Source organism: Tursiops truncatus, chromosome 1 (assembly GCF_011762595.2).
Source record: "Tursiops truncatus isolate mTurTru1 chromosome 1, mTurTru1.mat.Y, whole genome shotgun sequence".
Lineage (NCBI taxonomy): Eukaryota > Metazoa > Chordata > Mammalia > Artiodactyla > Delphinidae > Tursiops > Tursiops truncatus.
The window spans coordinates 176478229-176502627 of NC_047034.1; the positions used below are offsets into that span (position 1 = coordinate 176478229).

At 51.5% G+C, this 24399-nt stretch overlaps 1 protein-coding gene across 8 annotated transcripts in view; it reads right to left on the bottom strand.

Annotated features, from left to right (window-relative positions):
- The window catches only part of PIK3CD (phosphatidylinositol-4,5-bisphosphate 3-kinase catalytic subunit delta), a 49802-nt gene that overhangs the window by 7903 nt on the left and 17500 nt on the right, over positions 1 to 24399 (bottom strand). For 4 of the 8 annotated variants that reach the window (XM_033843686.2, XM_073796405.1, XM_033843682.2 and 1 more), the window contains exons 2-9: positions 19748 to 19866; positions 6342 to 6514; positions 3470 to 3698; positions 3140 to 3369; positions 2542 to 2721; positions 2078 to 2227; positions 1526 to 1615; positions 304 to 525 (exon numbers count right to left, since the gene is read on the bottom strand). In XM_033843686.2, the coding sequence (XP_033699577.1) occupies positions 304 to 525; positions 1526 to 1615; positions 2078 to 2227; positions 2542 to 2721; positions 3140 to 3369; positions 3470 to 3698; positions 6342 to 6482 (1242 nt within the window). In that variant the 5' untranslated portion in view covers positions 6483 to 6514; positions 19748 to 19866. Of the gene's footprint in view, positions 1 to 303; positions 526 to 1525; positions 1616 to 2077; positions 2228 to 2541; positions 2722 to 3139; positions 3370 to 3469; positions 3699 to 6341; positions 6515 to 19747; positions 19867 to 21662; positions 21811 to 24399 lie in introns of those variants that run through there. The other 4 variants (XM_033843675.2, XM_073796395.1, XM_073796393.1 and 1 more) reach the window with 4 other exon arrangements.

Sequence of the window (24399 nt, forward strand, 5' to 3'; positions counted from 1 at the left end):
CCCAGGCCCAGATATTCCGAGTCACTGTGCTCATAAGCCCAGGAACCCAGCACCATCACATGGCAGGCAGGGGTGGTGGCTAGCATGCGTGCGCGCGCGCGCGCGCGTGTGTGTGTGTGTGTGTGTGTGTTGTGTGTGCGCACGCACGGTGTGGAGAGGCTGGGGTTCACAGGCCCTCCTGGACCCCATCCCCAGGCTGCGTGCCAGCTGAGATGCTGGGAACAGGATGAGCAGTGGCCCCGGGGCGGGCTGCGGGACTGGACTGGGCCCATCACGGAGCGCCTCCCGACCGGCCCCACCCACCGCCTTCTTGGACTTCTTCTTGGTGGAGCGAGCCTTCTTGGCCTTCTCGATCACGGCGTAGAGCGCAAAGCAGAGGCGGGCCATGCGCGGTAGGTCGCAGATGTTGATGTCGAACTCCAGCCGCTGCTTCCACACAGGCTCTGAGCACACGCTCACCTCCGAGCTGGACACCGTCTTGCACAGCGTCTCGTTGCCGTGGAAGAGGCCGGCCTGCACCACCAGCTGGGGAAGGCATGGTGCGGGTGGCAGGCTGCAGAGGCCCAGACTCCCTCTCCCGCCGGGGTGTCCCTCCCACCTAAGGCTCGAATCTCCTCCTGAAAGGTCCTCATTTCACATGGGTCTGAACCCTCCCCCGCCAGGTGCTTGAAGGTGGTCCGGAAAAGGGAGGGCTGGCTGCCTGAGGGGGAGGTGTGGTCCTGGGGGGAAGGGGAGGGCTGCGTGGGCTGTGCTCCCCACTGACTGCGGGACCCTGGGGTGTGTTGGCTCCCTGCTCTGGGCCTCAGTTTCCCCATCAGGGCTCGGGAACTCCAGGGGCCCTTCTAGCTTAAGCACCCAAGGGTGCCCCTGCTGCTCAGAAGGGGCAGGAGCCCCTGTAGGCAGGGAAGGACTTAATGCCGCCTGCACATCTCGCCCTGCCTCCTCATGGCCCGGCCGCCCATGCAGCCCTCCAGGATTCACCCATGGGAGCCCACGCCTGCCCTGCTTGTGAAACTACCCCAACCAAAAAGTGCTCCCCAAAGAGCCCCGACCTCCTTGGACCCGGGTTTCCCGTCCTGCAAATGGGACGAGAAAACCTGCACCTCACAGGGCCGTCCTGAGGCCAGAGGAGGTGGGCGTGTGAACGACCCAGAGGTGGCCGTGGCCTTGGCCCCGGCCCAGCTGGAGCGGCTCCCCTTCTGCGCCTGTCACCTCCCAGGCTCTGCGGTTCCTCTAACCCTGGGCTGGGCCTGGCCCCACTACCTCCACCAAAGTCAATACCCAGAACTCGCTGGGCCCGGTTTCTCCGAATTGTCCTCTCTGGCCGGCTGGCCTGCTCCCCTCCCCCCTTCCTGTTTTGAAGCAGCTCATCACCACCCCCGGCAGGGATGCTGGGTAATGTGGTCAGGTGGCTTTCGTGTGACACCCCCTTCCTTCTTCCTCCGCCACCTCTCCAGGCCACAGCCACCGTGTTTGTGCAAAAAACACGCACTCCCCAGGCCCTTCCCGGCCCAGGAGCCCCTACCTTCATCCGCTCATCGGCATTCACTTTGCTGCCCTGGATCAGCTCGATGCAGAAAGGCTGTTCCAGGGACCACAGGGACACCGAGGCGGGCTGGGCGGGGTGGAGGGGAGAAGCGGGGGCGTTAAAGCAGGGGAATTCAGGGGAGGCTTGCGCTCCCGGCCGCTGCCAGGGCGCGTGGCCACCGCGGCGGCAAGGCTGTTGCAGATTCCTGTCCGCAACGCCATCCTTTACCAGAAAACCTGCCGTGCAGGCGCCCCAGGGGGCCCAAACCACCCCCCCACGCAGCGCTGCAGGGCATGGAGTTCTGCCTACAGCACGGGAGACAGGAGGGGCAGGCAGCCAAGCGCCAGGCCTGGAGGCTGCCCCAGGAGTCCAGACAGGAGTCCACCCCAGCCCAGAGGCCCAACTCTCAATCCCGAGCAACCAGAAGGCATGAGACAAGGGACCCCTGGACCTATGGCTGGTCCAGGGCGATGCCCAATAGGCACCAGGGCTGGACCTCAGGTGGGAAGGAGGGCTGCAGGGGAGGGTAAGTGCAGGGCGCCAGCTCACCTTCTTCAGAGGAATGGGGGGCGGTTTGGCGCGTGGCTTTTGGACTTGGGGGGCGGGGTTGCTCTGCTCATCCCGCATGGCGAGGATGGAAGAGGAGTGCACCATGGTCAGGTGGGGGGTCAGCCCGCTGTGCAGGCAGCTGCAGATGTACTGAGATGGGGGCGGGGTGAGTGGCTCCACTGTTCCCTGGACGACCGGCTACCCAGGGATGCCCCACGCTGGCCCCTGCCCACGCCAGGCCTTCTGGGGCCTCTCCTGCTGGCCCTTCCTGCCCCCGCCCACCTCCCTGTGCTCACGGGGAGAGCCAGCCCAGCAAGGGCGCACTCTCACCGTGACCCCCAAGGTCTGGCTTGTCGGGCTCGAGAGGGGCCGAGGACCAGCTCCTGCCCCCCCGCCGCCCCAACCCAGGCCCCAGGCCAGGACTGCAGGGAACCCAGGAACCCCTCCCGGACCCCAGGCCTCACCTGGAACTGGCAGAGGGGGTGGCTGCCGTACAGGTACTCGTGCTTCCCGTTCACCTGCAGTGTGTAGTCCTCGGGCTGCTCTACCAGCGGCTGCCGGAACACCGTGGCCTTCTTCCGGAGCGCGCAGGCCATCAGTGCCAGGGGCACATCCTTGGTGGACACCTGGAAGGTGAAGCTCTCCTAGGGGGAGGAGGGAGGGTCAGTCCTCCACGCCTGCGAAGAGCCCACGGGGTTCTGGGGCACAGGGGGTGGGCTGGCCCATCTGCAAGTATTAGGCGCCCCTTGCCCCCTGAATGTGAGCTCCACGACGGCAGGCTCTGAGGATGGCACGTGGCCGACACCAGGAAATACCTGTTGGATGCGTGAGTGGACCGAGGACCAAAGCCTCTTGGTCACTCTGCCTTGTGGAACTCGCCGGGTGGGACGTTTGGCCAAGCCCCTCGTATGCAATGGATACCCTGCAAATACCACCCGATGGTGCTGGGAGGAGGATGAACTGGGGAGGCTGGTGGGTGACTGGGAGTCTCACAGGGGAAGTGTCCCCCGTGGACACGGCAGCCTGCATGCAGCACACGGGCTGGCGTGAGCCACCGCTCACCTCGCTGCCCTCGAACTTGACGTTGACGAGCAGGGCCCGGTTGGGGACGCGCAGGGTGCCCGGCCCCCAGCTCCGCGCCGAGGGCTCCAGCTGCAGGGGGAAGCTGTACTGCAGCCAGGCCTCCCAGCCCAGCTGCTGCCGGTGCGCGGCCACCTCCTCGCAGAACTGGCGCATCTTGGCTCGGAAGTCATTCACCTCCGGGTCTTGCAAGGAGTCAAACTCGTGGAGGCCTGAGGGGCAGGGGAGCCGGGTCAGCGTGGGGCTCGGGGGCGGGGCGGGGGCGGGGGGCAGGCCCGGCGGAGGTGGGACGGCCTGGCCTCGGCAGGGCACCTTTGCCGATGAGCAAGCTGATCTGCGAGTTGATGAGCTTCTTCACCCGGTCACCCTCGCGGGCCACCAGGCGCAGGACGGGCAGGAAGGGCTGGATGTCGCACAGCCGCCGCTGTTCGTCCTCCAGCTCCTGCTGCTCCGCGGTCTGGTTGACGCAGGTGAACACGTAGGCCTCGGGGTCACTGAGCATGTGGAACAGCGGCTCATACTGGGCTCGGTGCCACAACACCTGGAAGGGAAGTGGCCGGTCAGCTCCTCCCCTACGGTGGGCGGGGCCCCAGGGAGCCGGGAGGCGGGTGGAGGCTGGTCTCACGACCCTGATAAGGGGGCAAAGGCAAGATCCCAGGACCACTACTCTCTCCGTCCCTTGAGCATTGACCACAGGGTCACTGGGAGTCGCCGTCCCTGCCCTTCTACGAACGGGGCCAGGTAGGCTCTAAACCTGGAGCAGAGCGGTGGGCCCTACGGTCTCCCCTGTAGGCTACCCTGAGGGATGGCCATCCAGACTTGACGTCCAGGCACCCAGCGAATCGTTCCTGGTTCATCACCCTGGTCTTTAAATGATGGCAAGTAATTCAGAAAAGTTTCACACACCGAGGGGGCCATAAACGCCTCCGCGGGCTGTGTCCAGTATGTGGCCTCGGGGTGAGGAGTCCCCAGGGATCACAGGAGCGCCACTGGAGCACCAAGTGTTAGTGCAAAGGTGCTCACCGCTGAGTCACAGAGAAGATGGAAAAGGAGAACAGCTCTATTTTTCTTCCACGGGGGATGGATAATTACGTTCCATCAATGCAAACGGATAGCACAGGCATGTGACCCAGAATCTAAGGATACCTGTACCAATGCACACAGGGCTCCCACATACAGCATTAAGTGGGAAAAGACCCCAAGCTATAGAACAGCAGTTGTAATTCAAGCTCATTCCCATAAAAACGATGATAAACGTATTAACTACTGCAAGCTACAGTCTGCCAAGTTACTGGAAGACAGACGCACCCATTCACTTACACACCGTCTATGGCTGCTTCAGGCCTACAACGGCAGAGTTGAGTAGTTGTGACAAACACCATATGGCCAGCAAAGCCTAGAATATTAACTGTCTGGTCCCTGGTATAAATTAAAATATTAAGAAATTGAAACTGGGGACTTCCCTGACGGTCCAGTGGCTAACACTTTGCCTTCCGATGCAGGGGGTGAGTTCGATCCCTGGTCGGGGAACTAAGATCCCACATGCCTCTCGACCAAAAAATATAAAAACATAAAAACAGAAGCAGTACTGTAACAAATTCAACAAAGACTTTAAAAATGGTCCACATCAAAAAAAAAAATCTTAAAAAAAAAAGAAATTGAAATTGAACTGGGATATGAGGTGAGACTGCTAAGACCGATGTGTTTTATATTTCTGTGGTATTTGGAAGTTTAATAATATGCATGTAGAGCCCTGTGAGGAAAAAGATTAAAATGATATTTACACAAGATTAATAACATGAAAAGGATGTTACAATGTTAACTCAGAAAAAAGATATAAAAATTCATAATCAGAGCTATCACCAAAAAACACTACATAGAAAAGAAAATAGGAAACAGCCAAAGTGTTAACTGTGCTTGTCTCATACGGCTGGATCATGGGTAATTTTTTCCTTCTACTTTTTCTTATTCTCCTAAATTTCAATGTGTCCATAGTACTTTTGAAATGGAAAAAAAGAAATTTCATTTTTAAAGAAACACCCAGGAAGGGAAGATTAAAACACAAAACAAAACAAAACAAAACTCAAGTATGGTCCATTGCTTCTCTCCTTTTTTTTCTGCTCCCAAGTATAGCTTTTCAAATTCCGGGCTAAGGCCTTGTCCTCTGCCATGACCCATTAAATCCCACACTTTGCAAGTGGGATAAGCCCTTTGAAAGGTCACAAGACAAGATGTACCAAATACCATCCAGATATTTCATCCTTTGACTCAGTAATCCACGATGAAAATTATTCAACAAAGCCAAAAACCATTTGCAAAGATGATGTTGACTATGATGACAGCTCTGAAGACAAAAGACCGGGAGAACTCAAGCGGCCATGCATGGGGTGTGGTTTCAAACGTGATGGCACAGTCATGGAGAGGATGAAAGTTCACCCTGGGAACCAGCACCCTGAAGCTTTCACAGGAATCTAGGAAGGGTAAACGTGCCATGATAAAGGCGGGAGCTGAATTTGGAAAGCTAGGTGGATTTCAACTGTGAGTTTTTAAACAATTCTTGGACATTATTTTTATCTTTTAATTTTTTTTTTTTTTTTTGGCCGCGCCACACTGCTTGCGGGATCTTAGTTCCCTGACCAGGGCTTGAACCTGGGCCCCGGGCAGTGAAAGCGTGGAGTCCTAACCACTGAACTTCCAGGGAATTCCCATATCTTTTTTTTTTTTTTAATTTACTTGTTTTATAATTTATTTTATTTTTTAAGATTTTTGGCTGTGTTGGGTCTTCGTTGCTGTGTGCGGGCTTTCTCTAGCTGCCACGAGTGGGGGCTACTCTTCGTTGCGATGCACGTGCTTCTCATTGTGGTGGCTTCTCTTGTTACAGAGCACGGGCTCTAGGTGCGCGGGCTTCAGCTGTGACTCGCGGGCTCTAGAGCTCAGGCTCAGTAGTCGTGGCGCACGGGCTTAGTTGCTCCGTGGCATGTGGGATCTTCCTGGACCAGGGCTCGAACCAATGTCCCCTGCATTGGCAGGCGGATTCTTAACAACTGTGCCACTAGGGAAGCACCCCCCCCCATATCTTTTAAAATTCATAGCTGAGCATCTCAAATCTGAGAGTTGCAGAGTCCATCTGTCTGCTTCTCTGAGTTCCAAGCTCTGAGAACTAGTTTTAAGGTCAAGATCGTACCTTCTTGATGGTGCTGAGGTTGGCATTTCGGGACACAGAGAAGTTCAGATAGACCCCCGTGGGCAGCAAGAAATCAACAGCCACGCTCTGATTCTCCTCCTTGGTCCAGAATTCCATGGGGCAGTCAACCCCGGGGGGCATCCTGCTCTTTTAATTCTCGGATACCAATCGTCCTGCAAAGGAAGCAAAGGCAAAGTGAGGCCCTAAGGTGTGCTGGCTGAGTCCTTTAGTAGGACCCTTTGGAAAACAGGATTTCAGCACTTTTGTCAGCAGGAAGCTTGGGATGGAGTCCCAGCCGGGAGGTGGCTTGTGCCTCCTGCTGCCCCAGGCCACTGTCTAGGCTGAGCTGCAGGCACTCCGTCTGCATCCTTCACGGCGGTGCCCCCAGTTTAAACCACCAACAAACCCATGCCAAGTCATTTTTTCTCAGGAACACACACACGTGGGAGACCTCACCATGGCCACCAGCCGGCAAAGATGGAAAATGGCAGGATCACTGGGCAGACAACCCCAGACTTGAGAGGGAGCGAAGGACGACGTTCTTTGAAACTTTTTGACCAGAAACCAAATGGCTTGAAAATGGCTTTAGCCATCAGACAAGCTGTTGAACTATCTCAGCCACACCAAACCCACTGCCCGGTAAGTAACAAAATGTTACAGACACAGTAAGAGGTCTTTGAGTCTCTCTCCCACTCAGGGTTACCACCACCTGGATTCTGGTTGTTTATAGTTTCCATGCATGTTTTTATCCTTTTATCATACTAAAATGTGCCCACAAACAATTCCTAATATTTTTCCATGCTTTAAAGCATTGTATGATTACTGAGTCTTCTGCCCTTGTTTTTGCCACTCAACGCTGCAATCTAGATTTATCCATGCTGATACATGTAGCTCCAGTTCATTCATTTTAACTCTTGGGAGATATTTCACTGTGTAAGTACACCACAATTTATTTACCCCCCTCTCTTGCTAAGGGACCTCAAGGTTTGTGTCTACTCATGTTGGTTATTACAAATGATGCTGCAACGTATATTCTTGCACACATCTCCTTGTGTACAAGTGAGAGTCTTGGTGAACACTGTCTAAGAGAAATATGATGTGAGCCACACGTGGAATGTCAAAGGTACCAGCAGCCACATTTTTAAAAAGTAAAAAGACACAGATAAAATTCAGTTAGTAATCTATTTTATTTAACTCAATATATCCAAACTACGGTCATTTCAATGTTATCAGTACAGAAAAATTACAAGATAGTTTACATTTTTTTGGTGCTAAGTCTTTGAACTCTGGTGTGTATTTTACACTTACAGGACAATTCGGACGCTAGGTTTTCATCAGAAGTATTTCATCTTATGTAGATTTCATACAATTAACAGGTTAAAAAAGTAGGTTCACAGACTCAAGTTGTTCCAAATATACTAAAAAGTTTTCCAATAACCAAATCGAGTATGAATTCTTATGTTTAAATGAATTAAAATTAAATAAAATGTTTAAAAATTCCATTCCTCAGTCATACTGTCCACATTTCAAGTGCTCAAGAAATACATGTGGCTGGTGGCTGCCATACTGGGCAGTGCAGGTAGAGGGTATATGCCTAGGAGTGGAATTGTCAGATCATACGTATAACCTACAACAGGTATAACCATATCCTTAACTTTTTAATCTCCGTATCTTTGCCAGTACTTGGTACTCATTTCTGCCAATCTGGTGGGCGTGAAATGCTCTCTTGTTTTAATTTGCATTTCTCTGATTATCCATAAAATGTTTACCTTCTGCAAATATCCAGCTTATAAACTTTGCCCATTTTTTCTGTGGGGTTGTCTTTTTCTTACTGCTTTGCAGGGTTTCTTACATTCTCTAGATTCAGTTCTTTTGTTGCTTGAGTGAGTTGGCAATATCTGATTTGAGTCATCTTTTCACTTTGTTTATGTGTCTTGTTAAGGAACAGAAGTTTTGAATGTTGATGTAGGCAAATCTTTTTCCTTCATGTTTTATCATTTTTATTCTTTAGACAAATACTTCCTTACCCTAGGGTCACATCCTCCGAGATTTAAGTGACTTTTTAAAATAGTTGAAAGGAAGTGTTTAGTTTGAGAGAGCTGTTCTTCTGGTGGCTCTGTCAGCTGGCTCCAGGCCTCACCCTCAGTTAGATGCAGAAGCTGCTCTGAGCAGCAGGGCAGCATGTCACCCTGTGCTACCATGTTACCACTGTTGGGATCCACTTCCTCTGGTTGTAAAACCACATCCTACTTTGGGTTCCTCTTTCTGAGAACGGCCAGGACAAAGGCTTTTTTTTTTTACTCAAAATGTGGAGGACAGTCAGGAATTCTGGAAAATCCATTTACAGTGCTTTGGCCAAGCTCAGGAAGGCATCTTTGGCCACTCAGTCCTGAGGCTAAGATGAGCGCATGCAGCAGGAACTCCCCAGGACTCTAGCCAAAGGGGTGGATGGGGTACCTCAGTGCTGTGGAAACGAAGCCTTCGACTACACTCGTCCATCTGGGATGCAGGGAAACACGTTGATATTAAAAACTCATTCCTAAAAGAGGAAGGCTCAGGATAGTGCGGGCAGGACAGCATCAAATACCAGAGAGGGGACAGGAGAAGGATGGGAATTCTTTCCCTCTTTGTGGGCCCAGGACCCAGGATGCAGCTGCTAACAAGCCCCAGCTCTCCATGAAGCCCAGACCTGTCGCTCTCAGTATGTATGGGACACAGATGTCAGCTAATCCCGAGGCTTTAGAACTGCTCCAAGAATGCGGATTGGTACAACCACTTTGGAAAACTGTTTAGCAGTATCTACTAAAGGTGAACACATATGCCCTACGACCCAGCAATTAATTCCAGAAATGCCAGCACAGGTGCACCAGAAGAAGCATACAAGAGTCTAGCACCACTATTCATAGTAGCCCCCAAACAGAAACTTCCCAAGTGCTCATCAGCAGTAGAACGGAAAAATAAACTGGTTTCCTCTCCCGATGGAATGTTATGTTTGTTAGCAGTGAGAGTGGATGATCTATCAATTCAACAATATAAATGAATCTCACACATATAAGCCTGAGAGAGAGACGTCAGGCACAAAAGAGTATGTGCTCAAGATCCCATTTATATGGAGAACAAGCGCTGGCAGAACTAGTCTATGTTGGCAGAAGAAGAGATAGGGGTTACCTCGGGTGGAAGGCAGTTTACCCTGGGGGAGAGCGGCACAGGGGTGCTGGGAACTTTCGGTTTCTTGATCTGGGAGCTGGGGACCTTCCACAAACTCAGTCCAAGTGGCTCAGATGGGTTGACTTCTCTCCTGGCTCCCGGAGTGGCCTGAGACCCAGGCCCAGCCTTTCAGAGCCCTGCATTTCCCCTGGCCACAGGGACTGCGTTGGAAGCAGGAACGGGACGTAGCCCCAGCCAACTGTCATACCTCTCTGGCTACAGTGATTCTAGGACGGACATGTGACTGTGAAGTCAATCCCATGGGTTTTGACATCTGGACTTCTTTGGGGACTTTCTCCTGGGAAAACAGAAAAGACAGAATATCTACCAGGAGCTGCTGGTGACCACCCGCTGCTCTGAGGGGTGGAACCCGAGAAAGGACCAACGTGGAGGAAAGCAGAGCTCAGTATGGAAAGTGAAGCAGGGTCCCGAGGACAGCCTTTGATTCCCTGGATCCAGCCATGCCTGAAGCTACACTCTACCTCTAGAATTTTCAGTTCTATCAGCCAAAACACCCGCCCCAGCCCCGCCTTTTTGTTGTTAACTTAGAGCAGTTTGAGTTGGATTTTCTATCACTTGCAGCTGAAAGTATTTATTTCCATTAATAGAGCAGCACATTCCATTTTTGGAAGCTTCCAGTGTTAGAAATTTCTTCCCTTGGACACTGGCCCACCTCTAAGAGCCAGCCCTGTCCTTTGTGCTGCCACCTAGAGGCACGTGGAGTCGTTATCTGACGGCTCTTCTGCTGCATGGTGGCCCCAGCACCTCTGTTCTCCCTACAGAGCAGATGTAGACTCTTTTGCCGAAGTTTGGCTCTCCAAGAAAGCAAGATGCTCCAGATGGGGCCCGGCAGGCCAATGGTAGCAGAATGTTCTAGTCACCAAACTCCCATTTGTTTGGCCTAAAAGTGTATCAGGCTCCCCTCCCCCGCCTCCCCTTCCCACCGAAAGTGCTTTGGTGGCCACATCACCAAGTTTGCTGGCTGCCAACCCTCCAGATACTTCTCACAGTAAGCCAGGATCTCCCAGTCTGTACAGGAACACTAACTTCCTGAATCTAGACGCAGGAACTCACAATTATTCTTGGTAATTTCATCTCATGGAAATAATCAGCACTCACGTATTATTGGATTTGACATTTTGTATATATCACTTAACCTGAGATATTTTAGTTTATTCGACTAGTATTTATTGTCAGGAATCGTGCGAGGTGCTGGGAACACAGTGGTGAATGAGACAAAGGGTCCCTCCCCAGAAGGCGCTTACACACCAGTAGGGGAGGCACAGTAGACAAGAAGGATGTTCCCGCGTTGTATCAATGCGGTGAAGGACAGAGTGTCTAGTGACGACGTGATGGAGGACAGCAGGAGGGGCTGCTGCATATAGGGAGGCCGAGAAAGGCCCCTCTGAGGGGAGGACACTGGGGCAGAGGGCCAGGGTGAGCCATCACGTCCTGAGCCGACAGAAGGCGGGCCCTTGCCGCTGGAGCGTAGGGGAGGGTGGGGGATGAGATGGGCTGAGGAGGTCAGCAGGGACCAGTCCTGCAGAGCCTTTACAGGGGAAGCACCTGGCTTTCACTCTAGGAGCGATGCAGTGAGTGCACAGCCCTAGAGGGTTTTAGGAAAGGGAGCCACCAGATCCTATTTTCATCTGAAATGATGCTGGAGGGCTGCAAGGACGCAGGCGAGACTGTAGGGCAGCTCGTGCCACAGATGACTGTGGCTTGACCCAGGAGGAGGAGATGGAACTGGAGAGGGAGGGAATCAAGGTGGCGGGGTGCGCGGTGCGGGGGCGTCAGATGGGGGACAGTGAGAGAAGGAGCAAGGATGACAGGCAGGTTTGGGCTTGGGAGACTGCATGGCTGGTGGATATTTACAGAGATGGCAAAGTGTAAGGGAGAAACAGATTTGCAGGGAACTGAAACAGCAAGAGCTCCATTTCAGACATACTGGATCTGAGCTGCTTACTGAACATCCCAATGGAGACAGCCAAGGGGCAACGTCCCAGTTTGCAGCTCAGGGGAGAGGTCTTAGGGGTCACAGAGATATCATTTGGGATCAGTAGACCGCACACACATGTGGAGCCATGGGGCCAGGAAGGTAAGTAAGGGTCACGACCACCCTCAAGGCACTAAAGTGGGATGGACCAAAGAAGAACCAGGAACAATCCTTCTCACTCTGTCATGCAGAATCTTGAGAGAGGCTTCCTCTGTCCGTCCACATCCGAATCGTTAATAAAATAGTAAAGAAAACTGGGCAAGAAGGAGCTCGCTTCCTTTCACCTTCCCACTTCTGGCCCACACGATCCACAGAACAGCTGCGCGGCAGCAGAGTCATCCTGGCCGGGGTGGGGCGCCGGGGGTCTCTGTCACCAGCCCTCTGCGAGCTGTTCCTAGACATTCCCAGGTAGATGCACCTTCTCTGGCCTGAGGTTGAAGAACAGTTTCTCAGCTGTGAAGGTCTGAGGGGTCTGACCTCCTGAGTCCTGAGCGGCCGGCAGAGGAGTTTCTCTAAAGATTTCGATACAAGGACATCTGCCACCACCATCCTTCCCCACTGGCAGCAGGGAACGCCTCAGGGGGCCCTAAGTTATTTCTAAGGGAAAAGGGCAAGCAAGGGATGTAGAATCCCACAAACGCTTCTTCGGGACTAGGAGTGACCTTGCAGCCCACAGAGTCCCCCTGGGCTGGCAGACCAGCTGGCTGATGGCTTGTCCCAAGCTCAGGACTGCAGAAGGATCCCTTTCATTCCTGTTGAAACGCCACCATTTGGGGGCTCTGAGCTGGCGTCTCCCGAGTCTGTTAGACTTCTGCCTCTTTCCAGTAGCCGTCACAAATGTGGTTGACACACTGACCGGGAGATGCTGCCCAGCCTTTGTCAATGTAAAGACAGGCTGTTTGGTGCCTGGGGAACAATCACATACCCTGGGGAACAGCTTCCCAAGGGAACACATGAGTCACTCTCAGCAGGGGACAGGCAGTGGGAAAAGAAGGGAAGTTGTGTCTTGCTTGTCTGAGCGATAAACATCCTCCTCCCTGAGGGGATGCCCTGGGCAAAACATGCCCTGTACCTTCCGATGTTATCCTAAAGCAAGAGTCTAGAGGTCCCCCTGGACGGCTCCTATGAACCTGTATAGAGAGAGATGTTCGTGTCCTTAACCTGAGGACAAAACATCTGTCCAATGCCTGGATTTCAGAGCCCAAAGTTACAACCTAGTTAGCCCAAGGGAAGGAGCCTCAGTCGCAGAAAGTTGTAGAAGGTAGTTACGCACACAGTCTAAGTATCTACCATCCACCCAGGCTGGGAGGATGCAAGACCAGTAGCCATGTGACAAGGGGCAGGGGGCCACAGGGGCTGGCCTTCCACATCACGCTGAACAGAGCAGAGTTCACATTGGGCCTCTTGACCCGGGTTTATTTCCAGGACTTCTCGGCCTCAAAAAGTCCTTCTAATCAAGTGCTGTTTCCGGTCAGTCTCCCACGGAGAATGAAATGAACACTTTTCCTGTTGCCCAACTTAGATGGAAAGTGAGAGCAAGTGAGCGCTTCAGAAGCAGAGCAGAAGATGCTTTACCTGGAGGGCCACCACCTGCTGAATCTCCTGGATGTTTACCCCGAAGGAGCTTTCCAGAAACCACCACCCTGCTCTGGCGGCCAGGAGATCCTTCAACCACCACATCCTCCTGGAGACCCTCAGGAAAAAGAATGAGGGGCCCCTCCTTGACCCAGAAGGCTGAAGGTCCCAAGTCCTATTCCTTCATTCACTCGCTCATTCATTCATTCAGCAAATATTGATTTGATCGCCTTCTATGTGTCCATCAGGGAATGGGACAGGCACCATCCCTGCTCTTACAGAGTTTTTAGTCTAACGGGAAAAGACAAAAAAAAAAAAAGAAAGAAACAACTGAATAAACAAGATGATTTCAGAGAGTGTAGGATTAGAATGTGATAAAACAGGTTTGCAGGGAGCATCTTCTTTGGATGGCAGGTCAGGTAAGGGTCCTCAGGTGAGGTATTGCAGATGAGGCCCAAATGACGAGAAGGATCCAGGAAAGATCTATGAGGTAGGGTTCCAGGCAGCTGGAACGGGAAGTGCAAAGGCCCTGAGGCAGAAGACCAGGTAATGGGAGTCACAGCGGAAGGGGAGACTGGGGAGAGACAATGTGGCTGATCCTGCAGGGCCTTGGAGCCTCCGGGAGGAGCCAGGCTTTGTCACCACTGCAGCGGGAAGTCACTGGGGGATTTTAAGCAGGGGACGGAGATGGCCTGATTTTATGCTTTACAAAGAAGACTGCTTTGGCTGCTGTGAGGAAAATGGAAGGAAGGGAGGCAAGAATGGAGCGGGGAAAGTAATGAGGCCAGGGCCCCAGGTCAGAGCTGGCAGAGCAGATGAATGAGGGAAGGCGTTGGGCCCTACAGGCCACGAAACACCCCAATCCTCTGCTCTTAAGGAGCTGAGGAACAGGCATCCCAGCAGCCCAGCCTTGAAGCCTGCAGCCTTCACCTTCTTGAAGAGAATGAAGCCATAGGCCAGAGGGAAATGCATGACCCAGGGCCCTCAACAGGTACAGTTTTAGGATAGATGTGCTATTCTTCCAAGATACAAATGCTTTCTTTTTTTTGTTTGTTTTTGTTTTGGTCCAGGCAAGTAGGACATCCTGGAGACCACCCCAGGAAGAGAAAGGACGGGCTTGTTTGGAGGGCTGTCTGACACCCCAGCTCCTGCCACCTGGAGAAAAAGAGGTCAGAGGGGTGAAGGATGGGATTGGACAAAATAACAAAGTCACGTGACACCGTGCAGAAGAAGGCGTCCCAGTGTCTGCTTGGAAGGTAGGCTGAGGACATGAACTACCTTATTCCCTGGTTTCCTATTCTACCCACTTCTGCCTCCCTCACTTCTTTTTTTTTTCCTTCTTCATCTTCCTTTTTTTTTTTTTCATTCTCTCCCATTTTAAATGTGTCTCCTTTGAGTCCATATTATTCAATAGGACAGTAACTTCTAATTTGAATATTTTAAAAAGGAAAAAAATCCTCAGTGGGGGAAAACCAAGACAGACGTCAGAGAAGGAGATGTGTAGGTCTTTGGAAATTCTGTTCTATATGGGAAAAAAAGAGAGAGAGAGAGACTGACTCCTGCTACTGCCATCAGAAAAAAAAAATGAGCCAACTACCCTACAAAAAGTTCTATCCGTATGATCTCCTATGATGCTCGTTCATGGTGCACCCAGGGGGCCCTTGGGCCTGCAACCATGCAGGGTCCCTCAATACTACACAGCAAAATCAAGAGAAAGATCCATGGTCTCATATCTGGTAATTTGGGGAATCTGGAAACTGTCTTAAGGAAGCATTTCAAAAGTGAAAAAGAAAAAGCTATATGCACAAAGATATGTATTGTAGTATTATCTGTGAAACTCATAAATCAAAAACAATAAAGAAATGTCTAAGTAAATGATAACACGAACAACAAGAGTGAATGTAGTCATTAGAATGACACGGCACTGCAAATACTCCCCACATTAAATGAAACCAATAATGCACATATATTTACCATGGCAACATGTGTTTGTGGACAAAACATTTCAGAAAGCATAGAGAAAATGAAAACAGCTATATGATGAGTGGATGTGGCCATCATACTAATGACTTTTAAATTTTAATATCTGTGAAAGTTTTGCAAGCACATAATTTTAAAAATTAATTAAAACTAAAATGCTTGCAGCAAAAAATGAGCAGTCCCTTGACATCCACATCCAAACCAACCACCCCCAATTTCAGTTGTACCTTTTGCATTTATCTCTGCATTTCTAAAGAACAGGTTTATACTGATATTTCTTGATCTTCAACTTTTAACTTTTTACCTGAGAAGATGAGTTTGTGCTTTCCTTCACATACACACATGCATGGATCCTCTCCCCCATTTCCTGGATATAGTTACGTGATCACTTTCTGTTAATCAAACTTTAGTTCTTACATTATTATAACCATGTAAATATTGTTCAAAGCTAAGCCACATCCTATACTATGGTTTCCTTTCTTGTTCAACTTTTTGTTACTCCTACCGTTGCCTCGTTTTTAATTTTCTTTGCTTTCTATGTGTGAACATGTAATTCTTCCTCAAACTCTCTAACAGCACTACAAAATCCTTATAATACAGCAAATATGTCAGATAATCCATCAGCTCCATTTTTTTCTTAGAGATTCCTCCTGGGGCCCTCAGCCATCTTGCTCCAAATTGGGCTGGCTGCTCTCTAGACCAGCTGCACAACTGTGATATTGGAACTCCTCTTCACTATCATTATGGGAATTCCCTTCACCTTCTCTCTACCAGTCAGGGTTCTTGGTTGCAAGTAAAGAAGCTGACTCTCACTGATTAAGCAGGGAAGGAGCTGACAGGTTGTCTGACATATTTGCTGCATTGCGAGGGGTTTAATAGTTCTGTTGGAGAGTTTGAGGAAGAATTAGTGATTAGTCCATTGAAAACAAAGCAAATAAAAATATGAGGCAACAAACAAAGCAATTAAAAACATGAGGCAACTATCAACTCCAGGAAAAACAAAAAGTTGAACAAGAAAGGAAATATAACTGTACTACACCATGTGGACTCCATGATACAGGATCATGTCTGATGGCAAAATTGCTGGTATTGCCACTGAGTACTGGGTGCTACCTTGTACCCCTGCCACTTCTGTGCCAAGAACTCAACCTTGAAGCCCATCCCCGCTATCACCACCATAACCATGGAAACAACACACGTTTCATCCCTCTCTTCTCTGTCAAAATATAACATAGGTACATTTCATCAGTGGAGCCCACATCACAGGTGCTGGCTGCAGGGGAGGCTTGGAAGAGAGTACTTTTCAGTTTCCATGGTGGGGTAGGTGGTTTTTTCCCTCCCCACTCCCAAGGCTCAAAGTAAGACAACAGCTGAAATACAGAAAGTCATCTGGTGGCTGAGCCAAGTGAGAAACAAGAGACAACTGCATATTGTACCACTCGTTCCTCTTTCTTGGTTTACCCTCTCATTTTAGTAAAGCACATCCTCTAGTAGCTTCCTTGAAAAGGGATACAAAGAGTGTGTGTGTGTGTGTGAAGTTTTTGAAAAATTACATGTCTGAAAAAGGTCTTCATCCTATTATTTTGCTTGACTGATGATTACAGAATTCTGGGTTGGGAATTAATTTCCCTCAGAAATTTGAAAGAGTTGCTCCACTGTCTTGTAGCTCCTGGTGTTGATTTTGTAAAGTCCAATGCCATTCCGTGCTCTGATCTTCTGTATGTGGCCCCTTTTCCCTGCGCTGGCTTTTAGTAACTTCTATCTCTGGACTTTTGGAAGTTCATGTTGATGTCCCATAGAACATCTTTTACTTTGATGTAGTGTATCTTTTTAAAAATATATATTTATTTATTTTTATTTTTGGCTGCATTGGGTCTTCATTGAGGCACGCAGAATCTTTTTGTTGCGGTGCGCGGGCTCTTCGTTGTGGTGCATGGGCTTCTCTCTAGTTGTAGCATGTGGGTTTTCTCTCTCTAGTTGTGGCACGTGGGCTCCAGAGCGCGTGGGCTCTGTAGTTGCGGCACGCGGGCACTCTAGTTGAAGCGCACGGGCTCAGTAGTTGTGGTGCGTGTGCTTAGTTGCCCCGCGGCATGTGGGATCTTAGTTCCCTGACCAGGGATTGAACCCGCGTCCCCTGCATTGGAAGGCAGATTCTTTACCACTGGACCAGCGGGTAAGTCCCTGATGTACTGTATCTTATTATTCATTGGGCTGAGTGCTACACAGAGATTCTTAATGCAAACTCTTGAGTTCTAGATTTTTTTTTTCCTGGAGTTTAATAACTTTTCCTTCTCCATTTCTCTCCCTTGAGCTCCTATGAGATGGATACTGGGCCTCCCAAACTGCTCTAATTTTCTTATCTTCTCTTTCTTATTTTCCGTCCCTCAAGTCTTTCTGTCTTACTTTCTAGAAATTCATTGTTCAATCTTCTAACTCTATTCTATTGAAGTTTCTACTTCTACTAGCCTAGTTTTGATATCCAAGAGCTTATTATTGTTTTATAAATATGCCTTTTTTAAAAAACAACCATGTTTATGACTTCTGGGTCTCTGCCTTTCATGTTAGAGGACTCATTCGGCGTGTGACGATCCAGGCTGCCCATTCAAATTTAAGAGAGAGGCACTGAAAGGTGCTTGTGCAGGGCTGGTTGCTTGGTAGGTGTCGCTGAGAGGTAGCGTTTTTTCATGAGGTTGGGTTCCTTAGAGAGAAGTTCAAGGCCCCTGCCTGGAGGATGGGTAGAAGCTAGGCTGCCATGTTCCAGGAACCAGCTTGGAGAGGGTCTGTCTATTCAGCATGCAAACTTTCACTGAATCTTCCTGTTCTCAATATAGAGCCTCCCCTGCCTTCTGCTGCTCTGGTTCAATACTGCCTGCAGGAAACTAGCCATCTTCTGCTGGTGGAGGAGGGAGCTGCCCGGCTACGTGGCCTGAGAGGGGTCTGTGGCTCTGACACACACTTTAAACCAATATTCCTGCTTCCAGCCCCGCTCCCTGCCCCCATTGTTGGGAACACTCTGTGGCCCCCATTCTTTAGCCTTTGGTGGGTCGTGTGTACAAGCCAGCTTGCTTCCCTCACAGCCAGGACATTCAACATTCTAAGCTTTGCTTTTCTTTCACCCACTTGCTTCCCATCTTTCAAAAGTTTTGCTCATATCCCTCCCCCTCTATCATCATTTTCTGTTTTCTTAAGGATTTACACCTTTTTATTCCTCTACTCTCATTTTAGTGGGCTTTTGAAACAGAGCAGAGATAAACACATGCATTCAGTTATGTTTTTGTGGAAGTTCATGATAATATTTACCAAGAAATAAAAATCAAGTTTCCAAAGATACACACGCAGAAGACTCCCCAGGGAGGATACTCCAACAAGGAAACAATGGTTCTTTTGGGAGGGGGGTAGGATTATAGAAGAGTGATGCTTGTAATTTTTTTGTATTTTGTAAACTTCCGACAGTAAATAGGTATCCTTTACAAATCAAAAAGTAGGAGGGTTAAAAATCATGATTTAAAGGCATCTTCTGAAACACAAATCAAGATAGTGTAAACAGGTGCGTAGCAGAAAAAGAAACTCTCATTCCTCTACACAGGTCTACATAATCCATGGTTTTCGCCTGTGTGCCAGGGAGTCCTGGGGTTCCACAGAAGCACCCCAAGGCCTTCAGAGGGTGGCAGGAGTAGGACAGCTGCTCAGTGGGAGGAGTTCTGGGCCAGTCTCTACTTGTACCACAGTGGCACTCTTTTAATCTGCTTTAGAGGTTAAAATTCTGCTTAATACTTTGATCTTTTTAAAGAGGTCCACACTAACAAAGAAGTTTGGAAAGTACCAATGAAGACCTAGAAAAAATGAGGTGGGGTGGGGGAAAGCCTCCAAGGATGACATCATGTAACCTCGTGCCCTACCTGAACCATCAGAAATGACAGTAGCTGCTCGAGCAACTGTATAAGGAAGATGGTGCTGGGCACCCACAGAATACATATGTACCCACACAGCTTGCAAACGGGACAAATCTGCACACTTGCTAATCACACCCAGCTGCCCCCAGATACCAAAGGCAGGTGTTCAGCGAAGGCTCAGTCAGTGTCAGTCTCTGACCTCAATTTCTTCATCTGCACAATGAAGGGACTACATTCAGCTTGCAAGCTAATGTCCCAGAAGTTCCAGGGAGCATCCTCTTACTGATCCAGTGACTGCCAACTCTCTAGAGAAACAGAATGTCCCCACCTAAGGACTCCTTGAGAAGCAATATCAAGTTATGAAAATCCAATCCACTTCCTTCGGAAGAAGGTTTTAATTTTTCTCGCACCAAATAGGTCAGCCCAGCTCTATCATGAACGCAGCAAGTCAAATACCAAATGCTGCAGTTTAATAATGGGCTCCAGGGCTCCTCGGAGCACAGCCATCCCTTCCTTCCCAGGTAGCAGCATCCCTCTCTTGGGAAGCTGGCTGGGGTCTAGTTCACATCCCCCTTCATAGGCTCTGAGCACAAATTTGGGTCACTCTCTTCCTTTTAGCATTCTAGTCCTAAAGAGAAGTTCTCCTCTGGCTAGATAGTCAGGGAGGGTGGATTCCATTCAAATTCTTAACCCAGCTACAAAATAACATCTCCTCTTCCCCCCCGCCCCACACTTGTTTCCTTTGCCCAACCTACCTCTCTGGAATGGTCCAAGAAAGACCAGCAGCAAAGGTCCCTCTGCCTGGCAGATTAAAGATGCTTTGGGATCAATGAGCGTCATTCCGCCCTTGCCTGACTCTGAGCTCCTTATCTGTCTGAAAAAAAAGAAAAGAAAAGAAAAAGAAAGAGAAAGAAAGAAATCTTTAAAAAGAGAAAGTCTCAGAAAACTTCTGTGCATTCTCTTAGAGGACTTTAGCTCAAAAGCAACTGTCTCACCAAGGTTTCCTTTTTGCAAACCAGTCACATTGTACTTAATGGGCCTTTTTCACCATCTGTGTCAATGCCATCCCCAGCTCCTTTTGGTGGTACTGAAGCAAACCACAGGAACATTTCCAGTGCCTGAAGCAGGAATTCATATACATACAGATGACTCAGATCATTTTTAGAGTTGTTTGTTGTTTTGTTTGGTGTTTGAAAGCAAAGTAAGTGATCTGAGTCAAGCCTGGGTTCAAGTTCCATTCAATGGCTGCAAAAAGCAGGTCTGTGAACTTGAGGGTCCCCATTCGAGACCCAAATTGCATCATAAAGGAAGATTCATCCCTGCTTGCTGGAGATGAAAAGGAAGGGTGTGTGGGGAGGGGTCGGCCCACTCACTGCCGCTGTGGTGCTTCTTTCCCTACTGTGGGCGGCTCCTGGAAATAATCTGACCCCAGAGACAGAAAGACACCTGAGTTCTGGGAGCCCAGGCGGCTGGGTTCCAGCAGCAGGACCTGCCACCCCCTCAACTTCCCCCCAGCTACCTGCACAGCAGGATTCTCCTGCCTGGAACCCACTGGGCTCCTGAAGAGCAGGAAACCTAAACCACTGGTTTCTCCATGAGACAAAAAGCCCAGTCCTAGGAAGCCGTTGGAAAAGGTGTCATTCCAAGAAGACATTTCCCAAGGTCCAAGCTGGAATTCACCCGGCTGCCAGCCTAATCCCTGGAAGGATACCCCACGGACCCTGCTGCAGGAGCCCAGGAACATGGGCTTGGATGGTCTCTCCATTTAGCATCCAGGTGAGAGGATGGCAAGGCACTTCCCAAAGCACTGTCACCAGAGAAACGGGAGGTCAGCGACAAGAGCTAAGAAAGAAATAACTTCCATTCTGACCAAGGGAGTTAATTAACAAGAGGACAAAAAACAACAGCTCAGTCACAGGGAAATGAGACAGGATCGTAGAGAAAGCACTTTCGAAACGAGGAAAGACGAAGCAAAAAAAGTGATGGAGCCGAGAGAATGAAAGATAAGAGAAAAATTAGTCCTTAGGAATTCAGGTCAGGAAATACGGAGCCGGGACAGAATTCACAAGAGGGGGCGAGGGAGGACGTCTTTTGCTCTGGCCCTCACGCTGGCCGGGACCTCAGGAGCTGGGTCTACCGCCCTCTAGCCCTCTGGGTTCAAGGGCAAAGCTTTGGGAGGCAACGCTAGGAATGGCCAGAGCGCAGGATGCTCGGTCCCGAATCGGGGGCAGGGGGAGGGGAGGGCAGGGCGCGCGCGGCAACTGCTCGGTCCCTGACAAGTAAACAGCTTTCCCCGAACAGGCGCGCGTCCTCGTCCGGAGCCCGGCTGAGGGCCCTGCTCATTCCCATCTAGGGCGGTAGCGGGACACCCCGGATTCCCGGCCCCACGGAGGCATAAAAGGGATGCAATGAGATCAGAAAAGGAGGGTATGAATAAGCCCACACCAGAGAATCACAACGCGAGAGCGGCCCGCTGCCTCGGCCTCCCCAACGGGGTTCGGTCCGCCCCGGGAACGCGCCTCCTCCTCCAGACCCCACGCGCCCCCGGTCCCCGGATCTCCCCTGGCGGACAAAGCCCGGCGCTGGGCGGGGCGTGGCGGGGCGTGGCGGGGCGTGCGCTGTGGGGGGGCACTGGGACCCCGCAGACGCCCGCACAGGTGGGCTCCGTACCGGGTGTCGATGCCGGGGGCGGGGCCCGGTCTCCCTGGAGACGGTTGCCCAGGGGACGCGGCGGGCGGGTCCCGGAGCGACGGGAGGGCGCGAGCCTCTGGGCGGCGGCGCGGAGCCCCGGGGGCCTGAGGGCAGGCCCGCGGTGCGGAGCGGGTGAGCGGGGCATCCGCGGAGGGGCGCGGTCCTGGGCGGGGTCCGGACAACAGGGCGACGCGGGCAGGGCCAGGGGGCGGGGCGTCCCCGGGGCTGGGGCGGGGCCAGCGGCGGCGCGGGCACCGTCGGCAAATTCTCACAGCCCCAGCCAGGCGAAGCTCTGGAGAGCAGGCGTCCGCTGCGCAACTCGTGGACGCCGCTGCAAATCCTCCCGGACCCCCGCTGCTCCCTGCTGGCGGGTGGGATTGCGCATGGAGTCGGGAACCTCAGCCGCCGCTGGACCCCGGACGGCTTGCGCACGCTGGCCTTGGCCCCCCCTTCGGCCTTGTAACCAGAGGATAGAAAATGCCACCTGCCAAGTGAGCCAGGGCCGGTCGTCCGCCTGCTTTCCTCTCCCGGGTTCCCAGGGAATCACCAGAAAGGGCGGGGCAAGGGACCAGTGTCACTTGTCAGGAGCCGGGGTCACCCGAGTAACTGGCCGGCCCTGGCTCTGTGCTCAAATCCAGTGTGCGGGCTGTTCCCCAGCCGCTGGGCCTCCCTCTCCATCGGAGTTTACCTCACATGTCGGATTTAGAAAATAAATGGGTTAACCCGGGACTTTCACGATACACCTATTCATTACAATGAACTGTGCGTGCTGGCAGAGCGTGCGTGCAATAGCGCGGTCATCCCCCTGCACTTTGCTCCAGTTTTCATCCAGGCATCACACTGTAAAGTGGGTATTGTTCTCCCTTGGGTTGTAAATGAAGCCGAAGCTCAGAGGGCAAGGAACTCACACACACACAGACACACACACGTCCGCACCCAATCCCACAGCCTCTCAGCAGCAGAGCTAGCTTTGGAAGCACTTTGGACTGGTACCGGGCCCACATGCTTCTTGCCCTGCAACGTCCCAGGTCCCCTCGAATGTTCTTTCGGGTCCACAGCCGGACTTCAACCTGTGTCACAGTGGAGCGCAAGAGGAGGAGGGGAGTGCGAGGTTCAGAGTGACCCCAGAAGGACCCCACCCGAGCGGGGCAGACGTGGGGCAGAACAAAGTGGCCTGAGGCACAGCCCTCGGTGGTCCCAACTGCTCCGCATGTCTCCGCCTCCACCCAGTGTTCCAGGTGAGGCGCCCAAGGCAGGGCCCGCCCATCCGGCCCAAAGAGCCTCCCTGCGCCCCAGCGTCGCCTAGAGCCTGCGAAGAGGGCAGGAGAAAAACTCAGCCAGGAGCTCCCGGGAATGTTGAAAAAGCCTGGGATGCGCAGACCAGGCGGCCCGGCCGTGGGAGGTCGCGGGACCCTCGGTGAGCTCTGCGTCGCCAACCCCAGCACCCCTGTCAGGGCCGGGGTTCCGGGCGCCCCGGCCACCTCGAGGAGAAGAGAGAGGGGGTTCAGGATGGGAGGATCCCCCTCCGTATCCCATCCCCGGATGTCACACACACACAAAAACACACACTAGCATGCACGTTCACACACACACACGCACTCGGGTAAATTGACACACACAATGACGCACGAAGTCACACACTCCCGCACAAGTACTCAGACACAGAGACCGAAGATACACACACAATTACTCTATGTAAACACACAATGACACAGACGCCGAGACCACAGACACACACGCACTCGTGCGCATTCACACTCAACCTCACTCTCTACCCGCACAGCGCAGCGGGCTGTGCACTTTGCCGACCATCTCTGGAGAAGGCGGAGCCTGGCCACTGGGTGGGAACCGCCCCGCACCCAACCCAGCGCTCCACCAGCTGGCTTCCTCCACCTCCACCTTCACTCCCGGGGACGCTGGCGGCTCGAACCCGGACTCAGCCCGGGTAGGGAGGGGTACCTCGTGGGGGTGGGGGGAGGCAGGACCGCCCTTGACCCACAGGAAGGGGATTTCCCGGGATGAAAAATAAGCCTCAGGGTCACAGCTGGACCTTGGATGGGCAGACAGAGGCTAGGAGGGGTTCTCAGACTGCCATCCTGACTGGGGAGGGGTTGTATCCCTAACAACCCCCAACCAGGAAGGGATAACGACCCTACAGGGCCAAGCCACCAAAGAGATTTTCCAAGGGGCAGACAGGCTTTGGCTGTTCCCATCTCCATAGGCGGCCCCAGGCCCCCCATCCTGCAGACTTCCTTTCTCTCCAGCCTGGGTCTGGTTGAAAGTCAAGCTCAAAGACAAGGTCCCCATTAGCACTGTTCAAATTGGGGTATTATTCTCCTCTGGAGCCAAGAGAAAAAGCCAAGATTCTTTGAAATGGCAAAAGCCACAGAAGTCATCCTGTGTGTATTCACAGATGTACTGGAACTGCACTGACAAATTCCCAAATGATACATAATGTAATCAGTTGTTTGGGAGAGAATTAAGTGAATTAATACAGACACATGGAAAGTCTCTATAACAGTGCCCGGTGTGTATACTAACCACTCAGAAGTGTTTGCTCTCACAGATGGGAAACAGACACAAAGAGATGCAGCAACCTGGCAGAGAGGGAAGAAAAATCCAAGTCTCCTGATCTCCTCCTTCCAAACTAAGGGATCTTAAGTCCTTTTTGAAATAATAGTGAGGGTATAAAGAAATTAGTTTAGTGGATAAATAA